The sequence below is a fragment of the Centropristis striata genome, chromosome 11, assembly GCF_030273125.1.
Source record: "Centropristis striata isolate RG_2023a ecotype Rhode Island chromosome 11, C.striata_1.0, whole genome shotgun sequence".
Classification (NCBI taxonomy): Eukaryota; Metazoa; Chordata; class Actinopteri; order Perciformes; family Serranidae; genus Centropristis; species Centropristis striata.
Window position 1 is genome coordinate 15,193,463 of NC_081527.1, and position 23,882 is coordinate 15,217,344.

Genomic DNA, 23,882 nt, shown 5'->3' on the forward strand with positions numbered 1-23,882 from the left:
AGATAAGAACTCATATTGCATTTCTTGTTGTTGGTTGTTAACTAAAAACTGTGACGTTTTCATTGAAATCTGCAGCGTGGTTGGTGGTGCTGTGGGTTCATTGATTTTGTGCAGTCACTTCTTTACCATCTTCCACAGCTTTACGGTGTGGAGACCAATGTTCTGATGCTAATTTAAAGGAGAATATCCGGTAATGATTGGGTCAGCTACATCTAATACATCCAGTGTAACAGCTGCTTTTTGATCTCAATCCTCTGATTTCTTTCATTTTGACTTGAAACTCAAAGCTCAAAAAAGAATTTATAATCAGGACATCTCTGAGTTCAAAAGGATGTCGCTGTATGAGGTTCTTATTCATAGTTAGTGTATTACCGCAGTAGATGGTGGTTGACATGCCTTAAGTTTGAGGAAGCAGGCAAAATGTATTTTAGCCACCTAAAAATTAATATTGAAGTTTACACAGGGTACAAAGCTGTTAATAAAGCTTTCTTCAAAGCCAGCACACTCCTTCAACTGAAAAGTATATTTATGTTATTGTGTGACTATGGTAATTCACAAAATAACACAAACTAATTGATTGAGGCAGTGGTAACTTGTGCAGTTCATGTTTGCATATATGCAATTTAAAAAAAGAAATCTTGCCTCTAAACTGTTAACATCATACCTTTAAAAAATGTCAATTTTATTTTATTCTCAAACAGTAATTTCAATGATGAGACAGACAACAAGTGTTGGTATGGAAAGAAAAACTTTATTGATGTTTCTCTTACACAAGTCATCCATTACATTTCAACATACTGCAGTTTACAAAAATCCAGAGCTTTCTCGGAGTTAGACAAGGAGCCTTTAAGGAGAAAGTAGTGTTAAAATATCACATCATACATACAATAAGAGAAGTTTATATCAAAATTGAATTCCCCACTCATCATTCTGTTATTAAAGGCACATAGGGCAGCATTCTGCAATTAACACATTAAAGCTCCCGTCTTGCATGCAAGCAAAATTTACCCATTGGCATTTTTCAGCAAAGTAACCTTTGGGATCGAATCTTAACCACTTTGGCTTATTTCTGCATTCGTATCAAAATCCATAAATCAATTTTTATCACTCAACTTCTCGGGGTTTGATTTAAGGCATGCCGTTTGCATGTGGGAGTCAAATTATCTCAGCAACAAACAGTCCCACAACTCACCACAACAATCAAAAATTTAAAAAAAAAAAAGTCAATACACAAAATCAACAATCTTATCAAAGCAATGTATGAAGGCCTCTACATAGCTAGTAATGAAAATCAATAAATCAACATAACATGTCGTCATGTGTAAATACTCAGTGAAATCACAGACGCACACACACTCAAATTCTCTCTCTCTCTCACTATTTATCTAACTCCCTCTGACTCTTTACCACATTCTTGGCCCTCAGCCTCCTCTTGTTGGCCTCCTGAGTTACCCCTAAGTATGCTACCTATGTTAAGGACTGTGGACAGGCCTGAGGATGTTTTGTTTTCAGCCTGCACTTCTGTTGAAGGAACGATACTGAGCTCATCTTTCTGAGAAAATGCCTGGAGGATGGTTTAAACTCAAAATCCCCCTACCGGTTTTTGTCAGTGTGACTGACCGACAGAAGCAAAATCTTTGATGGTCCACTGCTCTGTAGTATGAAGTTACATATTGTTTGGCAGTAACAAACGTAAACATTCATTTATCCATACCTTTCCAAGCTAAAATGGAAAGTCAAAACTCTCTTACTCAGTCTTGATATTGGTCTCTTGTAGCACTTCTTGTTGTTTTTGTTTGACTATCAGAGCCATAGCAGGTAGCGGCCAACAGGAGGAGCTGACAGGTCTTTTTACTGTCTCTTCCATACGTCACATGAAAGCAAAGAACATTTACTGATACAGTAAAAAAAGAAAATCATCGTCATATAATTCTACATTTAACAGGATTCTGTCAAAGTGCACACTTGGGGCTCTCAGTTACAGAAAAAACTCAATATGCAACCAAGAAAAAGATACATTTAAATACACGTTAAACAAAAGAAAACATATTAAAGTTGTATTCACAGCAATATCACTAGTCTATCAATGCCTACCGTAGTAAAATGTGACTTTTATTGACCAAGAGCCACACCATCCAAATTCCTTGTCATTCACACTTTTAACACCCCGTGTGACATGTAGCACTGCTACACACACCACCTTAGCTGACAAGTTAACACACATACACACACACGCTGTGTCTAAATTCACGTTCTTCCGTACTAAAACTTGCTATTTGAGTGCATCACCCGTGGCAAAATGCAGCGCACTATGAGTACCCAGACACTGTATTCATGAATAGGGCTGCACACTTTTGATATAATTGTGGTTATTTGACTGATATTGCAATTTAAATATGATCAATCAAGACATTGGAGGGACTGACCATTTTTGCATCATTATTTGTATTTTAATTGAAAAATATATATCAAAATGAGCATGATGTGATTTTTTTGTGAGGATCTGTACCAAACAAAAACATTTTTTTGCTCAAAATTTGAAGCCCGGGACATGTCTAGTGCATCACAAGACTTTGTAATTGCTAATTTACTTTCAAGAGCGTCTCTGAGACATTACAGCAATTTTTTTATGTTGGTGGAAATGATCCATCCAATTGCAATTTGCCATGCACAACAGCTGTTACGTGTACTAATGGAAGTTTCCGAATTGAGACACAGCAACATACACACCTGGAGGTTTCTATGGTTACCCCGAGTTACAACTTTTACATGTAAGGGCACAGGTGAGCGGTGCCACCATCAGTGTGAAAACCTCTGTCAATAGAAGTTAGCAGTCGTGCAATGCTTACACTTGAACTCCTTGATAAACCTCCTTGGCTCCAACACATCCAGACCAAGTCGTAAAAGTCACATACATACACACCAAACATGCACACCACTTATTCAGAGCAGTCTTCGAGTTTGATCTACAAAGGCTTCTCACATCTACAAAAACCACCCGCAAGCCCAGTACACCAGGGAACTAACATTGATATGAAATAGACACACGAAAGCTATTTATAATACAGTAAACATCCAATTATAAAAAAAAGACAAACAAGTATAACTTAAAAAGTACAAAATAAAATGTCAGTAATGAGTGTAATAACAATAATTAAAATGGAGCAAAAATAAAGCTTAAGGGAGATATCAAATGTGAGGTGATGACACAGCTGGAGGATGAAAAGGGAAACGCACAGGGGAAGTGGAACTAGGTGATAAGTGGAGGGAAAAAAGGAAGTAAGAGGGCAGAGCTAACAGTGGCTATGATCCAATATTTTTGTACGGCCTCCGCTATTTATCTCTCCTCTTCGCTCTGAGTCAATGGGTGAGAGCAACTTGTACCTTTGACCACTGTGGAAGAACAGCTGGCTGACTGTTTTCCATGTTTTATCGGGTCATTCTAAGTATCAAGGAAAAGAGTAAAAAAAAAGGAGGACTTTTTAATGATCTTTACCAGTACTTTGCTGTACCGTGTACGAATCCGCATGGAGTGCAGTGGCTGCAAGGCCCTTCATCTGTCAAAAATAAATTCATATAGTTTTTCTTCTGCTGGCAGATCATTTATGGCTCACTTTTGTAGGGGATTTTTTTTCTCTTTTTTGCCCAAATGGCATTGTTTTTGTTCATCAGCACTATCGGAGTTCATTTCAGCTCATCAGCAACCTCGATCTCTAGGTGAAGTTACTTTGCACAGTAATAAAAGCACAGTGTTGGGAAGTTCAAGTTTGTAATCACTATCGTAATAAAATGAATTATCAAAGCTCAATAATGTTATTAGGAGTTAATATTTAATCCCTCCATTATGCAGTTAGGAAAACAAACAATTTACTGATTGTTATTTAGAAACTTCAGTATTTTTTTTGACAGTGTGTACAAATATTAAAGTTTATGCTGAAAATGTTCTTCAACTTTAACCTATTTGCCTTTACATTGAGATATCAACCATATATGGTTTTTTTTTCAGTAAACTTGATGGGATATGGGTAAAACCTCTGTGAAAAGCTCAGTTTATGAGTGATTGATTTCAGAATATTGTTACCACAGATATGTAATCCTAACGTTAAGAATGAATCATTAATCATGTGTGTATTTTTAACATTATCATAATCAGTTCCCTTTACATCTGTCTTAAATGATCAATGATTGTGGCCTTACCTCCCAACCTTGTGCAGTTACTGCTAATACAAGGCACATCAGCCATGTTGATCTGACTCCACTTTAGCTCGGGTTACAGACAAGTCAATAATATTATCAACCACTGGGCATTTCCACAGACGGGCTATAACTATGGTACACAACAGCATAAGATTCACAGCACCATAAGGAGTATTGCTACATGATGCTGCGAGGAAATAAATGAGCTCAATCTCACCGTGGACTGAGCTTCTTAATGTGCCTAAAAAGAAGTGTGTTGGGGTAAACTTGAAGAGATGTAGTTTCAAAGAAGAGAAGTTCTTGAGTGCGTGTGTCTGTCTGTGTGCTCTTTCATGGTCAGGGCTTGTGGTACTTGTCGTTGTAGCGGTGGATGGTTACACAGCCGTGGTAGGAGATCGGCCGAGGCATGGCGGCCACTCCTGTGATGATGCCTGAAGAAGGGTCGTAACACAGGATCGTGTCTGTTGCTTCGCCGTTCTCCCCTCTGCCGCCAAGGATGAAGATCTTGCCGTTGCACACTGACATGCCACAGCTCTCCTGCAGGGAGAAAGAGAAACGGATATTAGAGGTTGCCGCTTCAGAGGATTCTTGCAGCAAAATTAAAAATGTCTGTTCCTCAAGTGCTCATTATCTGCATTTAATCTGTTACCTGTTTGTTGAAGGTGTGAACCACATGTATCCAGTAGTCCTCTGCGGGGTCGTAGCAGAATATGGACTTGGTGAGGCCACCGCACACATAGATCAGATTGTTGAGGGACACTGCTGTGATACAGCGCTTGGCGATGGGGATGTTGGCCCGCAGTAACCAAGAGTTTGACTCAGGATCAAAGCACTGAACCTGTGACAATGAGTTATATGTAGTTAGTTTTGTATTGTGGTAAAAGAAAGAAAAAGAAAGACTCCATGTGGTGGTGGGGGAAATACTTGCTGAAGAGAAAAAAACCTGACATATATGTAGCTCATTCTGTGGTTTAACCGAGTGTCTGTCCTGTGGGTTGACTTGAGCTTGACTCTATGTGGTTTCGCGTACAATCCAAGCATTCTCTCACCCACGTCTTTAAAAAAAGCCTCCTTCCCAACAGTGTTGTCTCTGACTGCAACTAACGTTAACAACACACTCCAACAGACCAAAACTTTACGGATCAATGTGAGACTTCAGAGATAAGTACGTAGCTCAAAGGAACGGGAGCCAGCATGAACTCTAGTCCCTTTAGGCCATGTAGAGTCAGGTTCACATTGTCAGTCATAATGTGTTAACTCCTATCAGACTGCCTCTTGGCATGTGGATGCATGTTCTCTAGCCTGCAAAGACATAACAAACATACCAGCTTTTTCGTGGAAAAGGAGCTTCTACTGAATTTTGGGTTCCCGTGAATACAACTGGCTCCCTGTTTGCTACAAGCAACATGCTGTCAGTCAAACACGACAAGCTATCCCAGTGTAGTCCTGACAAATTATCTCACCTTTCACCCAGTTTAGTAAATGTTTGATCTGCCTTATCCTGCCGTCTTCATTTTATTCCTGAGCCATTCCCTATTTCCATCAGCATCATGCCAGGGCACCTCCCTGTCATCTTATAACATGAATGCATTTCCATTAATTACTCATTGATGTGAAATTAAACCTGAAATACTGCACAATTAAAAAATTGGCGTGGGCATAATGATCAGGATACTGTTAATGCAGTAAAACTAGCTTCATCAGGATCAACCAGACTGGCCCGGGAATGGCTTTAATCATATCAGTTAAACTGCCAGAGGCTAACAATGTTTTGTCGTTTGTTCCTGGTGACTAAGAAAGATATTTTTAATTAATGAAAGTTTTATCTTTAAGGGATAGGCCACAACAGCTGACTTGGTTTACTTTTTTCTTCCGTTGCCAGTAGAAAGGAGTGTAAATGTGTCATATTAATTTTCATTCTTTGAACTAGCACATTCTATACATGTTTAAGTTTTATTTATTTTCCTATAAAGTAGAGAGGCTTAAATTTTCCGTTTTCCGCTGTGAAGTTTTTTATGCTTCTTAATTATTAGCCCAAACAAAAAACTTCAGCTTGTAATTTATAAGCCTTGAGAGGCTACTGTTCAAACAACCCACCAAATGCTTTTCACAACCATTGCATCTAGAAAGGTATAATCACTGAAAGACAGTTATCTGAGACAAAAAGCACCTCCGCTGTCAACACTATGTGCTTAATTGTGTGGTTGAGGGAGAGGCACCCATCTGTTTCCCACCTTGTCTGAGCAAGTGTCATCGTCAGGCCCTCCTCCAATGACAAAGAGCTTTCCAGCACAGCTGGCCACGGCCGGAGAGCTGACCGCCTCTTTCATGGGAGCCACCTCTGTCCAGCGGTTAGAGAAGGAGTCGTAACACTCCACACTGCTCAGGCGGCTCTGCCCATCATAGCCACCTACAGCATAGACCTGAGGGCAGACATACAAACACATATGGATTAGATGAGGCGTTCAGATTACTTACAACTGATGTGCGCCACAAGCTGTTTTACACAAAGCAAAAGTATGAAATTGAGAGTGAGGGGAATTATTGCTGTGATTACATGTGAAATACACACATTTACTAAAATAGAGATGTGTGTTTTCAAGTGCACAAGTTCATGAACTATAAACAATAGTTTCTACGTCAGCACTTACAGAACTGGTTTATCAGGTGTAAAAGAAACAGATGACATACTGCTTGTGAACAGTCCGTCCTTGTTGCTCTTATATCTGTAAACACTGCTCTGTATCAAAATCTGTTTATTCCCATTATAATTTACAATTCAAAATACTATTATTAATCAGCAGATTTGATTTCCAAGTTGGTTGATTAAATGCTGCCCCATGCTGTTATCTGGATAATTAAATCCGAACCACTAACAATAACACAAACATAAACCTTACTGGGATCTAAAGCATTACAAACTGGAGAATGGTGTTGACATGTGAAATGCACTGTAAGAAGTGCATTGTGGTTACTCATACTACTCTCCTGGAGTGCAATGAATGGCAAAATAAGAAAAAACAATGGGATCACAAAGCATGAAGAATGGGGAAAAGGCTGGTGACAGGTAGAGAGTTACGGCAAACTTCTATTTCCCCAAGTAACTGGAAGCAGATCACGTGTCAATGATAGATTACTGGTTATGAGCATAACACTGCTCATCAACAACGGAAAACCTTCAGGCTGTTCCTGTCTCCACAAAATCTGATGCATAAACAAGTACAGAGGAGAACAAGTGAGAGAGAGAGAGAGAGAGAGAGAGAGAGAGAGAGAGAGAGAGAGGGAGACAGAGCGAAACAAAGAGAAAAAGAAATATGGAGGGAAATTGTGGAACAAAAACACGGAAGTGGATGCATATTTGCATTTAACACCTGTGTCAATTGAAAACACTACCGCCTTTTTTAACTGACAAGGAGATACAAAGAAAAAAAACAACCTTGATGAACTTGTTCACTCTTTATCTCACATCTCAGGTGGTGGTTCAAAGGAATTAAATCAAATGCAAATTGTTGCTACAAACGAAAGAAGTTCAAGAGAAAGAATCGAGAGATAAGAGGAGTGTGTGACACTGAAGATACAGTTAATCAAGTTGTCAACATTGTGGGGTGAGGTAATGTATTACTTTCCTGTAATTTTAAACCAGGAAAGGTTGGATTCGCCAAGTTTTCTTCTTCTTCCATAATTCAATGGAATACAAGTTTCGTTTGTGGTGATGAAAGTGTTGGAAAATTAAACATTTTAATATCAAAGCGTTGTTCCAGAAGCAAAGTCCTGCTTATTTTGGATAACCCCGAGACCTTGCAGTGAATTGGAACTACTTTTTAACAAAAGAATAACTCCAATGAAAACTGTGGACAGTCAGGGCTGTGCTTTACCCAGAATAAAGGGCCATTCACACCAAGAATGCTAACTATAACATCTACACTGATGAATGATAACGTTCTGTGCACACTTCAGCCGGTCCCTTGTTTCCTAAATGCCATCAATTAGCTTCCAATAAAAGGGGAAGTCAGTAACGGCAGATAAAAAGCACTTGATTTACATTTAAGAGGTCACCGTTTTGATTCCGCCCTGCAAACATGTGGAGTTTGCATGTTCTCCCCGTGTCAGCGTGGGTTCTCTCCAGGTCCTCCGGCTTCCACCCACAGTCCAAAGACATGCAGCTTAGGTTTAATTGGTGACTCTAAAATTGCCCATATGAGTGAATGAGAGTGTGAATGGTTTTCTGTCTCTATGTGACAGCCGTGCGATAGTCTGGCAACCTGTCCAGGGTTTACCTTGCCTCGCCCAACGTCAGCAGGGATTGGCTCCAACCCCCCCGCAACCAATATTAAGGATAATGGATGGACTACTGTTAATAATAACAATATAAATAACAATAATTCTTGGGTTTTAACTACGGTACACAGCAAGAACAAAGTAGTCGCTAATATGCCACAGCGTTGTGGTGCAAGGAGAGTGAGAGAGAGATGCTGTTGATTTCATTAAGTACACTTTAATTTATTATATATAGAGTTTGAAAATGATGCGCTGTAAATTTTGATGGATTTTGATTGGCTGTCAGTGTTTCTTTCATTCTCCAACCTTGACCCTATCATGGCATTTAATGGGCATACTTAAGGCAAATGAGAAGAGATGTTTTCATAATTTGGGTGAACTGACCCTTTAACGTGCCATTGAAGCTATCCAGATACTAGTTTGTTTGAAGAGTTGAGGTTGAGGGAAGTTGATCAAGCCCTCTCCATAATGCAGTCACTCGATAAAACAACCCACATGGTTTCGATACATCGTGATAGTGTAAGTATATCAATATAGGCGCATTCCACATCAGCTCGATGATGGTAGCACATACTCTTTACCGACTAGTGGTATGTGGCTATCACATAAACTCTAAGCCAAACATGATTCATGACACACTTGCAATCCACTGAACAAGCACATTCGCAGCTTATTTTATGACCACATTCAACAGCTAAATGATTAACTGTCCTTAACATCCAGAGAGGTGGGAAGTCACCACAACAAGGGAAACACTTCAGGGGGAAAGTGACATAGGAGAATAGAGAGAAAGACAGAGAGGTGGACTGACTGAGAGACAAAGAGAGATAGAGAGGTATTATGATAGACTAGAACAGCCGTCACCAAGTGCAGCCATAACAGCATGAGGAAAACAAATGGTGACCTATTTTTGCTTCTACTCTTGGAAACAAGACCCGTTCAACAGGACATCACTGATTACACACTTAGTGTGTGTTCATGTACATATATCTCTGTAAGAACCAGCTTTAAAAGTTGGAAGGTGTACACATGTATAGTAAGACAAATGAGGGTGTGCTTACGTGTGCAAGACAGTGAAAAGATGTTTGATTTGTCAAGAGAATATGCACATTTTTTGTGGAAGTCATAGTTGAGGTCTTTGCACGAAAGCATGAACATGCATACATGCTCATTAGACAGCCTGTTAATGACACTCAGCCTCGTTTCCTCATTCTTGCAACTAGAGCCGAAGTGATGCACATCAAAAGGGGAAATTACAGACATAATCAGGAAATTACTGGGTATAAAATCAGGACAAATGGTAACTACATTTCCAGGGAAAATGAAAACAGAGATAAATCCTAAAGAGATTCTGTGGAAAAAAAAGCTTACATCTGAACAATCTGTGATAATATGAGGAAATGAAACATGATAACTACCACAGACACCAGAGTTCTAAGGAAAAATGATAAAGCAAAGAATTGCAAGAGATAAGAAGCACACATAAATAAAAAGACAGAAAAGAGGAAATGTGAGAAGGGAAGGACGAAAGGAAGACAAAACCATGTGTGTGACAGATACAGGAAGTGGTCGCAGACAAGAGCCTCTCCTGGGATATAACATCTCAGAGGAATGTGTTTTTCCACCATCTATGTATCACTGACTCTTCTGTGTTCTGTGTGATGCACGGTCAGTTTAACTTCTAAGTTGCAGGCCTCAGATGCAAGCATAAAAAATAGAGTTTTGAAAAAAAAACTTTAAGAAAACATTAAGTAAGCTGCAGATCAGTAAGTTTGAACTGGGTTTCCTTTAATTTTCTGTAACTTTTAGAGTCAACCAAACAGGACATGCTCATACTAGTATATTGGGTTTCCACCAAAAATATGTTAACATAATTTACTATAAAAAAAAATTTTTTTTCACCCTCATCCTTTCAAAGTGGCTGTAAACACAATTCAGAGCATATTGATACATTGCCTGCACACAGCACTCAACATGGTGTTGGCTGAGATGCCGGCACGCAGCTAACGGTGCTAACGCAACTGTGAACACTCCTAAAAACAGCAACAGTGGGCACAGAGCTTGCAGTGTAACCTGAGGGGGAACTGGCAGGTGGCTGCTACACTTCTACGACAAAGCTGTAGGTCGGATAAGTGTTATCAGCAATAACCGCTGTACGAGAGCTGTGCAGAGATCGACATTGGCAACAAAGATTATAGGTTTCCCTCATGTTAGCATGTTGCTATATGTACCAGTGTATAATGTAAACACTGCAGTAACATGCCTGGAGCAGATGACCTTATATAGGTTTGAGCTGACATCAGAGTAGAAAAACAGTTGGAAACGAACTGTGAGCAAATATACACATCATACATTTCAACATTATATGTATGAGACAAAATAAGGAAAAGTATAACAGGGCCCTTTAAATGACAGCAATTCGTCCCATCTTGTTTTCACCAGAACTCGATACATGACTCACTTTGGAGCTAATTACTGACTTTTATAGCCAGAGTGTGACCCTCCTGCTGATTACCTCACTGTTGTGGAGGAACTGTGTGTAGTTCAAATGCACGCATGTGTGTTTGTTGTTTCTGTGGCAAGGCAAGTCAGCATTTTGGGTGTTGTTTGAAGGTCATAGAAAATCCAATTCAGACTTGCCACAAACAGAGCTCCAAAAACTAAAAAGTATGTTTGAAGAACTGCTGTAAATGAAAAGAACCTCTCCTGAGTCAGGCCCTTTCTGACAAAGTAAACAAAGCGCTGTTTTAGCCCAGAGCTTTCCAAGAATACTTCCATGTCCGTGTGTGTACTTGGACTCATCATGACTTCAGCACACATGTGAGCGGTGTGTTCGCGTGAGTCATCTCTGCTCTGCTTGCTTCAACGAAGATAATCTATGGCTCCTCTTTTTTACGCAACAATAATAACAGATAATTACAGTTCAGAAACTTTCTGTGAGGTACACATGCCATTGTTGTACAAGTGATCTACATTTGTTTTGCATTATGATGGTCCTTATGACCAAAAATGCTACAAAAGTAAACGCTATGCTGTGAAGACATTTAACAACACAACATGTAGTTACATACATTTCATGTGTTAGGAATATAATTATCATAACTTCTTGTAAATAGACTGAAACATGCTGTAGGGAAATGAACAGCCTTGTACTGTATTTACAGAGTAAGTGTGCTAAATGATACCTATGCATGCAAACCCAGTGTGTGTTTACAGGGTTATCAGGGCTTCTTACAGCTATGTATGGCCACTCCAGGCTTATGTGATTGTGCAGAGGCAGATAGAACATGATACGGGCAACTGGACTAAGATAGTCCTTAACTTGGAAGTGTGAGGTACTGGCACACGTCCATTAAACTCCCACTGCCCTCAAACAAGAATGTCCACCTGATCTCCTACTACAGACTGTAAATAGTAACAGCTGAAGAGCAGAAGCAGTGATCGAGGATTAATGATCAGCTCGCATGTAGACACTACATGTACTCAAATATTATAACCAAACTGGCGTCAGATCACTTTTTTTAATCTGACCCTTGAGATACAGCATATTTATGTAGCTCGGGTCACATGTGTATAGAAAAGAATGTGAAAATGCTTAACATTTCTTAATGAGAAATAAAAATAGAGTAGCAAATTCATAAGAAAAACTTCAAATGATGATTTTCCATTGTTTTACGGTAGCTAAGGAACTTGTTTATGGCCGTTTTAAATAAAGGCAAACTTCCTTCTCTCTGTTGAATCTGCTTGTATGTATCCAGGATGTGTGAGACGAGCTGGCACCAGTCGTTTACAAACCCTGGGGCATCGCACGGATGCGTCATACACAAAAATAATGCACGCTCCTTGTCATAAGGAGGATCACTGATGAGCAGAAAGCAGGCAACTGTCAAACATGACTACAATTCCTTCATGTTTCTGTCACTGACGAGTCACTTGGGTCTAAGTGATGATTGACACAAAGTATCAAGTCTTAAGTATGTAAATACCCTGTGTTTAAAAAAATCCTTCAAGCCTGCAGGTAAGGGAATATGTCTAACAGTGGGATGAGACATATCATTGTGTAAGGTATGAAACAAAAGCAGTCAAAAAGCTTGATGCAGTAACAGAGCCCCACGTGTAGCCTCTGTAGCTGCACTGCAGTTTCTGTGGTTTAATAAAAGTGTAACTAGAAGATACCTTGTTTGGACTGCTAAAACTGTATCTGGCCAACTTTGGTGGGTGTGATTTCTTCTACTCATTCTCATATATAAACTAGCAAAAAATATTTTGAAAGGAACCTTTTACGCACAGTGATTGGGGCTCCATAGTCTTTCTCGATCATATAGTAAATGAAAGGCTTTAACCTGACTACTATGGGTAGCTACCTAGATTTATCGAGGGCAGTGTCGACAAGTGAAATCTGACAGTAAATTATAAATGAACTGCTACAACAGAGGCATCAGTGGTGGAGTAACCAAGCACCCTGATACATTAATCGGGCTTGAGGCTCCCTCCTTACCTTGCCCAGTAGAACGCCCATCTTGTGTCTCCAGCGGCCCTTGTTAAGAGAAGCCACTCTGATCCACAGGTTGAGCTGGGAGTTGTACATCCACACATCTCTGCTGTTGATACGACCACCTGAAAGCATGAGGGACAAACATGCAAACAACAGTCAATACTAAGGACAATAGCTGAAACTATTTTGGGTACAGTATTTTTAGCAGTGGACAGATTGTTTTCAATTGTAATCCATTTGATCCTACATGAAAGAGAAGTTTATCTTGTGCCGAAGGTGAAAACAAAGCAGCTGTGATGTCGCTGCTGATTAAAACAAATAAGAAATGCTTTTCGTGAAGAGCCAGCCTTTGTGTGTTTATGTCAAAGTAATGCTTTATCTTCTAAGTGGGGCAGAGTTGTAAGTGTCTTATCTGACTTTGACCTAAGCTGGGTCTCAACAGTTCACCTAGCAAATAAAAGGTACACACACACACACACACACACACACAAAGCAAGCTGGCTATTTAAAGGTAAACACAGAGACACACACTCAGTAGTATCATGTGTCATTATGAATAGCAGGTGTCCATTGTCCGTTTTTTAAATATTTTCTCAAGTAAACACACTATAATCAGGATCTTCTGCAGCTAATAGAGTGACTCCTACTACAGCAGTATAACTGTCTGTTGTCTCTGAGTAAACATGCACTGTAAGACATTTTTGAGAATAATACCAGGCACCCGACCAGGTTACGGTTTGACACAACACATTTTTAACAAGCCCTGACATGTACTCTATCCTTCTCTCAATAACCCCACCATCACTCCACCACCATCAAATACTTACACACACCTGTCTTTTGATTCTCCACAGACTAAAGAAAACACTAAGGGAAAATCCAAACTGATCCCTTAAAAATACTATGAGTAGCACATGCTCAATTTTAAGCATAGAGGACAGACAAAGATGTGATTAAATGTAGGTTAACCAGTCAAAAGCTAAGAATCTATGTCAAATTTAGGTTAAATAGGGGGAAATGTAACATTATTGCAAAGCCATTTGAAAAACAAGGGGAATTTTGTAGGCACTTGACTGTTATTAGATTCAGTAGCAGTTATTTGCTGGCTTTTATCCAACAATAAGTTCAGAAGAAATAGGGTGAGGCATGGATACGGACAAGGCTCAAGCATATAAACAGAAGAGTCAGTGACAATCTGTTTTATTTCACATACATGTTGGTGGTATGAGTTAGTAAAATACAGATTATGAAAATTAATAAGAAACCTCCTGCCTTTTATACGCTGTGCCATTCAGAGAAGAGCAGAGTTCTATTTAACAACAGGGATTAAAACATGACAATCTCTTAAGGCTCGAATAAAACCATTTCTCAATACATTGCATTTTATTGTGGTAGTGCCAGCAATTTGTCTAGGGGTGTTTTCTTTGTACATGTGGGTGGTTATATGGAGCAATGATGAACGCATAAATGAAACCTGCCAGGGTAAACAAAGGTGTCTAGGCCTCTTCTTTATATGCAAACAAAGCAGCATTTTTTTCTGTATTGTTAGCTGGCTGACAGTCAGACTAGACAGGTGGGTTTAGCTATTGAAAGCTCCTTGAAAGATCATCAGTTAATAAACTAGTGGCTATGCTGGGGTGACATGTGGTAACTAATGTTCAGTTTGTTGTAAATTATACTGGAGCACACAGATGAGAGGAGACAACCAGGAAGTTGGTCGCAGCATGTGTCTGCTCCATAATCTACTGGAGAGTAAAAGAGCCAGACAGTCTGCTGCCCCGAGGATTTGCATAAAGCAAACGTTTACGGGGGACGATCAGTTCAAAGACAGACTCACAAAGCTAGAAAGCCTTTTGAAGAACTACTTCCTTTAGGGGCATCATATTTTCACCCAAAACTCCAGTCCAACTGGCTATGATGGAGTGCTGCTGCAAATCACTGTTCTTAAGCAACAATAGGCAGTGTCTTTGGGAGGCACAAATATGATTTATGTGACAGCTGTCTGAAAGTTACACATTGATCACAGTTGCAAATGATCTTTTTTTATCATTCCTGTCGTCTGAGAAAGCAACTAGGGAAGTCAGGTTACTAGGAATTCTAATGCTCACCCCTCTGTAATGTGTGAGGCAAGCATGTGCTTTGCCCCTCATTAGCTCATATGACATTATCCAAATGTGTAGCAAACAGAGGTTAATTATATGCTTCTACATTAAATCAAGTATGATTTAACTTGTGAGATCAGATCATAATTGAGATCATGCTGACTGTAATCTGACTTAAAGTACTGCTGAACTCAAAGCTTCTCTTTGTTTTTCAGTATGCACACTCTGGATCTGACAAAGAGGCAGGGCTGGTCAACTAATTGAATTTCATTTTTAAATATAATTGTGGCTTTCAAAGAATATGAAAGCAGGATAATTATGATGAAACTAATTATTGTGCACATTCAGTTTTAGAGCAAAGGGACAATTATTTCCTTTATATATGATGGTTGTTTGTCTTTATCATTTGCTGAGTTACTGACTGGAATATGCTGAATTTGAGTTTAGTAGACCTGTCTAAGGTGTACCCCGCCTCTCGCCCAATGTCCGCTGGGATCGGCTTGAGCCCCCCGCGACCCGTTTAAGGATAATGAATGAGTGAATGAATATGTTGAGGAGTTTTCAGTAGGTTGAGGCAGTGTATTACAACATATTTGGTGTAAGTTACTTCGGCCTATACCAATAGGAAAGGAAGGAAGAAAGTCCACTGTTAAAAAGAAACAAGTTTTACAAGTTCAATAAATGTATGATGTCTACAAAGTAAATGAAAAATTGCATGAAATAATAATGATCTCGTTATTGACAAAAATAATTCTGATAATGATTTTTGCAAAAATTGAGCAGCTCAAAAAAGAGGCTCATTACAAGGCCGTTGATGTAAAAAAGTCAATGGTGGCCAGAATCCCTCTCCACTCAATTGAGGCACAACCTATTTAAGACCACAGCTAACTGCAGCTGTGCTGGAAACTGGAGGCCCTCCAAGGTATTTGCACCAGTTCCCAGTGTGAGGAGAGGGGCAGACAGACAGACAGACAGACAGACAGACAGACAGACAGACAGACAGACAGACAGACAGACAGACAGACAGACAGACAGAGAAAGAGAGAGAGACAGACTGAAGGTATGTGTAGGAATAGAATTGCGAGTGCAAGACAAAAAAAATAAAGCTGAAACAACTGGATTAACTTGTATCTAGGCAGATTGGGCAACAAAGAAAGAACGTGGGGCAATATAGATCATAATATGACATAAAGCAGTGGTGTCTATGTGTGTGTGTGAGACAGAAAGAAGGGGGGAGGGGGGTGTTGACTTTTCCAAGCAGCGCTTGAGGGCAGATTGATAGCAAACACGTGAGGACTTGGCACAGCGAGAGCATAAAAAAGCAAAACACTGCACACTCTTTGCTGAAGGGGAGAACTTTTTTTCTTTATATCTCCCTTATTTTTTTAATCTTCCAACTGCTCTTTTTGTCCAGTAATGTTTTGCAGCCCATATAAAGCATGTTAGAGCATGAGCAGTCCTGCAGGCACATTTGAACTTCTGTCGATGCATATTCTTGGCAACAATTTCACAAAAATATAAGGGAAAACTCAACCTCCATGACCTAGATCCAACAACCATATAAGAACTGCATGTTGTTTGCAGCTCATATTTATATCAGTGTTTGCCTTTAGAAAGTACCTTCAGCCTGACTTCATCAGTGAAAATAAAATATGTAATACTAAAGTCTTGTTTAATCTAGAACTTTTTTTCACAGAAGGGGTCTTACGCCACACTTGGCCCATGCTAAGTTCCAAAAATGGAGCAGTTTTGCCAGGAAGAATTTAGAGTTATAATAACTTAGATTTGGGATTATTGTAAGCTAATCACATCATGACCTACCGATGCATTCTAAAATCAAAATGGGATGCTAGATTGTTGCATACAGAACATCCTAGAAAGCTGCTGAACCGAGGTAAAAGGTGGTGACCCCTGGTGATTGGCCAGTAGGAAGAGAGAGGGACTGAGCTGGCTAATAAAGGCCTCTCTCAGCATTGAGCCTGGAGACTGCGTCCAGATGTTACTGTCATATTTTCCTCCAACTCAAACAGGCTGTCGCTGTAAAAATAACACAGGGCAAACAGCCACCATGGCCTTTCCTGCCACTCCACTGGGGGATTAGATCGCAAGGCAAGCCAAGAAAGACACTGACCATGTTCCTTAAGAGTGTACTAGTGTTTTTTTTCTTCAGGGTATGGCACAATCTTAGTATAATTAAGAGAAACTGGACTTTGTAACAGCCAAGATCATGAGTCTAACAATATAAAAAAGTCAATGTAATGTTATCGGTGCAATGCTTGAAATAAACCTTTTTAAAGTTACTAGTCATTCTAAATTTTCAGAAGCCAAAATGATATGTTAGGTAATTTGTGACACACAATAATCTGACGATATCCTGTTAAATTTATTTACCAAAAACAAAAGCTGTTAAAATTCTCCTTGCCTACCAGTACATCTATGTTATGTTTCAGAACAAGAACTCTTTATTTTCTTTAAACTTAAGCATTCAAGAGACTCCCAGTTAAACTTCAATGTAGAGACATTAAATGGGTAAACATTCAGGTTCTCTCCACTGTCTATGCATCTTTCGTTTGTTTTCTTTTTGAGATGATATAAATACCTGATAATGTAAAATTGCACATCGTCAAAACAACGTAAACAATATTACCGTAGCTTATATACATCGGCCACTTCTAATCAATATTATGAATTTCATTAAGAATCTGTAACTTGCATGATTTGCCTAAGTTAATGGATACCTGTACATTCTAGTCAAAGTCCTGTGTTTGTTTGACCTGCCTAACCATTTCGACCTCCCTTGTTGGACTTTGTCTCTCTTTACACTATATCACCTGACAATAAAATATTGCTTCCTAACAATAAATGTATATGGGTTGCAATAAGCTGCTTGCACAAACAACCAATAGGGTTGTTTTTTGGGGGAGGACTGTTTCAATAATTTCAAGCCTTGAAAGAACCACGTTATTGAATGATTCGTAACAAATGTAGCATGGTCTTACCTGACACGAGGATGTCATTGCGGAGGGCGCAGACAGCATACTCTGACTTGGTGAACTCAGGTAGTTTGGCCAGTGATTTCCACTCTCCTGTGACTGGATCATAGCATTCAGTGTAGGGCAGGTTGAACCCCCCTACTCTCTCACAACCCCCCACCACAACGATGACCTCAGAATAGCCAGTCGTCCTGTAAAAAAAGGGAACAGACAAGGTAAGGCTGAGGGAAAGGCATGGAAAATTTAGAGATGGAGGGGAAACAAAAACACAGCTGAAACTGTTATGAAAACATAAACACAAGATGAGCATGTATAAATTAAAAGGCTCCTTACAAGAATGTACAGGTTACAGACATAGTATCTGATGAAAACACTGTATGTCTGTAGAAGGGATCATAGAGGACATATAAACATACACATGTCAACACGAGGAGGGATTTCTAATTACAGAGGCCATAAATATGTGCCAGGGTAGGAACAGAGGGGTGGTTTCCACAGGAATTAATTCACTAATCTTAAAGGCAAAGTTCGAATTACAATGAAGGTATCAATCAATATAACAAAAACACTCCGGGCTAGACTTAAGCTGTATTTCCATGATCACAAAGCTTTCCTATTTGGCTGTTCAACAAATGCCGTAGATATGACCACATTTCCTTGGGGGAGCTAATTAACTACAGCTTCTTTTCATATTGTCCTATTCTAAAATACTTATGCCAGATAAAGACTACTAGTGATTTATCTGCATAAAAAATGCAGTACATTCTGGATTGACGTCAGTACAAATCTGATGTAAAATATGTTTCTTTGCACTTTCCCCTGCATTTCTCTGTGTACTCAGTAGTAGGTCAGATGCAGGTGGGAGATTAGGGCTGTTACACGTGCTTGTATACATTCATGAGGCAGTCTAGCCCAGAAGCATTTTAGCTTAATATGTGTGTTTGCATGCGATGTGTGTGTGCATGTGATTAATTATATTCTAGACGCTTCCCAAGAGATAAAAAGGTGCCGATGTAGACACAGAAAGGGGAGAACAAGGCATCTGTTTTGAGCAGGAGCAGATTTGGCCCTCAGGGCAAACGAAGTTGACGAACTGCCTCATTGGCTTTCTGAACAGATCTGCCTGGATACTGACACAATACACCTCAAATACACGTCACACAGCCTTAATAGCTGACAACTGGCACTTTTGTCAGTTGTCTAAGACACAAAGGCAGCTGTCCTGTTGTTTGTTGTACAGCAGGCTGGCATATGGTCCTTTTCAAACCTCATTCACACGTTTTCAGTGTGTGCCAACTTTGTCCTTTATCAGACACTACTTTATAACATCACACTGGACACTCTTGAAACAAAAACAGCAGAAATAAGAGAACTTTTGGTAAACAGGTAAAAAAAAAAAGTGAACAGGTGCAGATACTCAGAACCTGAAACATGAGCAAGGTGAGTTACACTGCTGATAGGATGACAAGACTAAACATTTCATGATTGCAGTTTCTTGCATCACATCATTTTTTTTGTCTTTCCAGCCAACCGGTCTGTGTAGGAACATGCCTTGCCTCCCTCATTATCATTTCCATTTCAAAATAGGGCTACAAAACACTGCTTAGTCAATGACACACTTGTCTGTTCGGTACAATAACACTCCCTGTCTTTCTCTCTCTCTCACACAGACACGCGCACAGACGCAACAACAACAATTCCAAGTGCAGCAGGTTCATGCGCAAGTTTTGACTTCTGGCTCCACAATGGGGATATAAGATTGACTACCTGCATAAAAAGACAGGTTTTCTTATCTCACTCTGACCTGTCATTACAGTGAAGGGTGTTTTAACTGACAAAATGGCTGTCAGGAAAGATTAAAAACTTTATGTCTAATTCATGTATGACAAAGCAGAGATAACAGTCATTTATCACTCATTTGACTACACCACAGCATATACTAAGAGTTTAATTCAAGCACTTTCAAGTTTCCTAAACCAAAAATGTCCAGCCCCTTTAAGCCTTTATCATCACATCTAAATTGTTACAATAAATGATAGTTGAAAAACCCACCCAAGATGCCGCAGAATTGAGAAATACCTCTTTTCATTTCAGTACCCACTCCCACCCAGTCTGCTCTGCCTCTTGTGTGAGATGTCAGGTGAAAAAAACAAATGTATCAGATTTTTAGTGAACATGAGTTATTGTGTAGATGAAACACCAGATTATGTTAAAAATAAAGCTTTTTTCAAGGTATATAAAGTATATTAAATTCAAGCATATTCCTACGTTGGTCATTAAAATGAACCATTTGCCTGACTTTTCAGACTTTGTAACCATGATTTCATCAGAATAACAAGTTGCACTACTTCCACAAGCCAATGCTTTGACAGGATAAACTGATTGATGGATCAGCGTCTGTTTCCTGTTGTGACATTAGGTTACATTTTCTGTCACCTTCCTCATAACTAGACAGTTAAAATTTTAGTTACCTGCGTGGACGAGTTCTGGGTGACATCATTTCATTTCCAAGCACGTGGTAGCGTCTGGCCTCGTGGAGCAGCTGGTAGCACTCTGGTGCATTCTGGATGAGATGGTCTCCCTCCACTGTCTGGACAAAGTAGTTGGGGTGCAGAAGGGGCAGGCGCACATGGTGCAGCAGGTCCTTCAGCATGGGCTTCCTGAGTTCCACATTGTGGTACACCCATCTCATCACCGCCTCAAACACCACCTCCTCCTTACCAATGGACAGCTCATCACTTTCAGTGTACTCTTCCAGCTCTTCTTTGCGTAAGTCGAGGAACTCCTCATGCTGAGCCACCTCCGAGAAGCTGGCCAGGGCAAAACTGCGGCAGCGGCTGGCTAGCTGCTTCAGGGAATGGGCATCTGCAAAGCGCTGGATTCCCAGGCAGTTGCAAGGGTCCAACTGATCCTCCAGGAACTTGGCACAGGCATCACGCAGTGTGTAGATCTGGAAGAGACTTGATGTTTCGAAGAGGAACTGGACATTCTCTGTGGTGATTTTGGCGCGGCCGGTGTAAACATAGGTGAGGAAGGAGTCCATGGCCTCAGCCAGGATGCCGTTGATCTCGACCAGCATCTCGCGGCTCTCGCGGTGATCGTTGCAGAACATGGCTCTGAAGTAGGAGGAGCAGGCAGAGAGCACAGCACGATGGCAGGGGAACTCACGACCCTGCACACTGATGATAACATCAGTGAACAGGCGGCAGTCGCGAAACTCATTGAATACCTGCAGGATGCCCTCTGAGTGGGATGAGCCAGAGCAGAAGTCAAAGACATCCTGGCTGCCTAAGGTTTTGGAGTCAACCTCGAACACCTTAGGAGACAACACGTATAAAGGTTTGTACAATTTGTGACTTTAATCAGTTAAGTCAAAGCTGGGAGATAAAAAGGTGTTTGACAGCACCTTGCGTTTAACAGCTGGTGAGTCTTTGATCCCAGAGTCCTCCCTGTTCAACCTTCTTCCCAGAATCAACACCATGGCTGCAATGTTCAACGTAGACCTTTTTTTTAAACCTTAAGATGACCTGAAGATGAAGAACAGGCAAGAAAGTTTTATTACAAAAAATGTTTGCATTAAATATTACAATATACTATTATCATGTCATCCTATCAGATGTGGTAGGAGGGAATAGCCAGTTCATGATTTCATAAATAGCAACCTAATTGGATCACTGTAGTGCAAATTAAGAACATTCACCATGAACAAACAAAGCTCTCACAGAGCAAAGCCACAAAGCATGTGAACAGAAGAGGGAGAAAACTCGTGAATTCCAAGCCCATGGGGATGCACTAAAATGTCTTGCAGCACAGTTTAAGAAAAGTAGTTTCAAGGAAAAAAAATCTGAGCAGCACACAAATCTGCGAGTCAGTTCTTCTAGCGCCTCATCACTGCTGCAAAACAGTTGTACCCTACAGCATAATGAACTGCATGAGACGGATGATGACAAAGAGACAGGCGGGAGAGAAGTTGAGCAACGGTAGGAAGGCCAACCTACATTTCAGTCAGGTTTGTTTTGAATGAGAGTGGGGGAAGGGATGCTATCAGACACCACATAATCACTGTTTGAACAACAAGTGCAAAGTCAATGCTTATGATAACCTTGAGTCATATTCTTGGTTTTAGTTAAACCTGTTGTCTTAAGACATTTGTCTACTTATAGCAAACAACCAACGTGTCCCATGAATTATGCTCTGTTCACATCCACAAGACTGTGTGTATATTTAGGACAGCCAATTCTCAAGTTCTTGAAGACAATTCATCAGAACATTGAACCCTCATATCTATGACCATACTGCGTAAGTTAACGTTGGCAGCAGGTCTTGCCTTTCCTCCTATGAGGTCATTTATCTCAGGTTATTTTTAACTGTGGCTCAGCCTCGCTAACCTATTCACGTGCGTTATTTGTCTGTAGCAGCACATCCTTGAAGTCATGTAGACCGGAGGACAGGTTAAGCCAGAGGTGTCTGACGCACGAAATCTTTACTTTGTGACTAATACCTACTGGGGAGGAGTAAAATATAATGATATAATATAAAAACAAATGTCATAAAATCAAAACAAGCTATTTTGTAAAAAAAAAAAAAAAAGAAAGAAAAAAAAAGATCTGACCATTTGCTGCTATGCATATCCATATAAGACAAATAGAAATTGACAGAGGCTTATGAAAAAATATTGATATTTTAAAAACACTGAAATATGGCATTATATTGCACTATTTAAATATTGATTATAGACAATCAAATAAAATGCATTTATGTAAAAATTTAATAAAGTCGTTTTTTAAAATCTGACAATTTTCTGTTATCCATGTGATATAAAGTAAAATAGAAATTGACAGAGGCTTTTGAGAGAAAAAAAAATACATGGTATATTTTGCTATTAGAAAAATAATCAACAGTTAAACTATGGCATTATATAAGTGTAAATTACAGAAAATCTGATCAAATATTGTTGCTGCCAGGTAACTAAAAAGGCATACACAGACAAAGGCGACTTGCCTCGCGCCGACCACTAGCCCTTGACAACATACTAAAAAAAACAACAACAAAAAAACGAGCTAGCTGAGCCGTAGCTTTACTCAACATACTGTGACAAATTCAGCTAAAAAAGTAAGAAATAACTGTTAATTCAGGACCCATAAGCTTATTAACAACACCCTTTGTTATTAATAAAAGTTGTTACCTTGCGCAGACGTTTCCAGATGAAGCTTCCTCTTCAGTTATAAGTGGACAAAACAAAACAGAAAAAAAAGTATGGACAAAGATAAATCTCTATCCTGAAATAGTTTATCAATATCTTTTACAATATCTGCCCTCGAAGAGTTATGGCAAACAATGTAGGCTGTAATATAGTCGGGACATTTTGACTTTCAGGTGATGACAAAAACAAAGAGCTCTAACTAGCTAACAGTAAACACAGAACCTATATATACTTGCCAGGCAAAAAAAAAAATCCAGCCCACTGCGCCCACTCAGCTGGTGCTGCCGGTGCATCATGGGTAATTGAGTTCAAATGGTTGTTTTGGCGTATGCTTTTTGCCGAAGGAGAAACAACACTTCCCGAGTGCCCATCGGTCTCCACGTGGCTGTCCTTTGTTTGCAAACAAACCCAACTTTTCGTGGAGAAAAAGTTCACAACAAGAAGTGACAGCGGTTGAGCAACACAGGCAAAAACAAAAACAGCTTTATTGCGTTACTTTTATGAACCTTTAGAGGACAGCTAGTACGACCATGTTCATCGTACATTTTATAGGAAACGCCGTGAAATAAACTTTACTAAATTTTTTTTTTTTTTAAACTGTGTTACGAACGTGT

General features: G+C 39.7%; 1 protein-coding gene across 1 annotated transcript; it reads right to left on the minus strand.

Moving 5' to 3' along the window:
• Nucleotides 1–729: 729 nt before the first annotated feature.
• Nucleotides 730–23,580, minus strand: klhl24a (kelch-like family member 24a). Its single transcript, XM_059345008.1, has 8 exons — nucleotides 23,251–23,580; nucleotides 21,472–21,592; nucleotides 20,537–21,381; nucleotides 18,072–18,256; nucleotides 12,974–13,092; nucleotides 6,432–6,620; nucleotides 4,847–5,035; nucleotides 730–4,734 (listed from the first exon to the last, which is right to left on the minus strand). The coding sequence occupies exons 2-8, from the start codon at nucleotides 21,544–21,546 to the stop codon at nucleotides 4,534–4,536; spliced, it is 1,803 nt and encodes a 600-aa protein (XP_059200991.1). The 5' UTR covers nucleotides 21,547–21,592; nucleotides 23,251–23,580; the 3' UTR covers nucleotides 730–4,533.
• Between the last annotated feature and the right edge of the window lie 302 nt (nucleotides 23,581–23,882).

Coding starts and splice junctions, on each gene's coding strand:
- klhl24a (XM_059345008.1), bottom strand. CDS start 21,546: ATGGTGTTGATTCTGGGAAGAAGGTTGAACAGGGAGGACTCTGGGATC. Junction 18,257..20,536: donor CCCAGAACTCGTCCACGCAG/GTAACTAAAATT, acceptor CTTTTTTTACAG/GACGACTGGCTATTCTGAGG. Junction 13,093..18,071: donor CAATGACATCCTCGTGTCAG/GTAAGACCATGC, acceptor TCATGCTTTCAG/GTGGTCGTATCAACAGCAGA.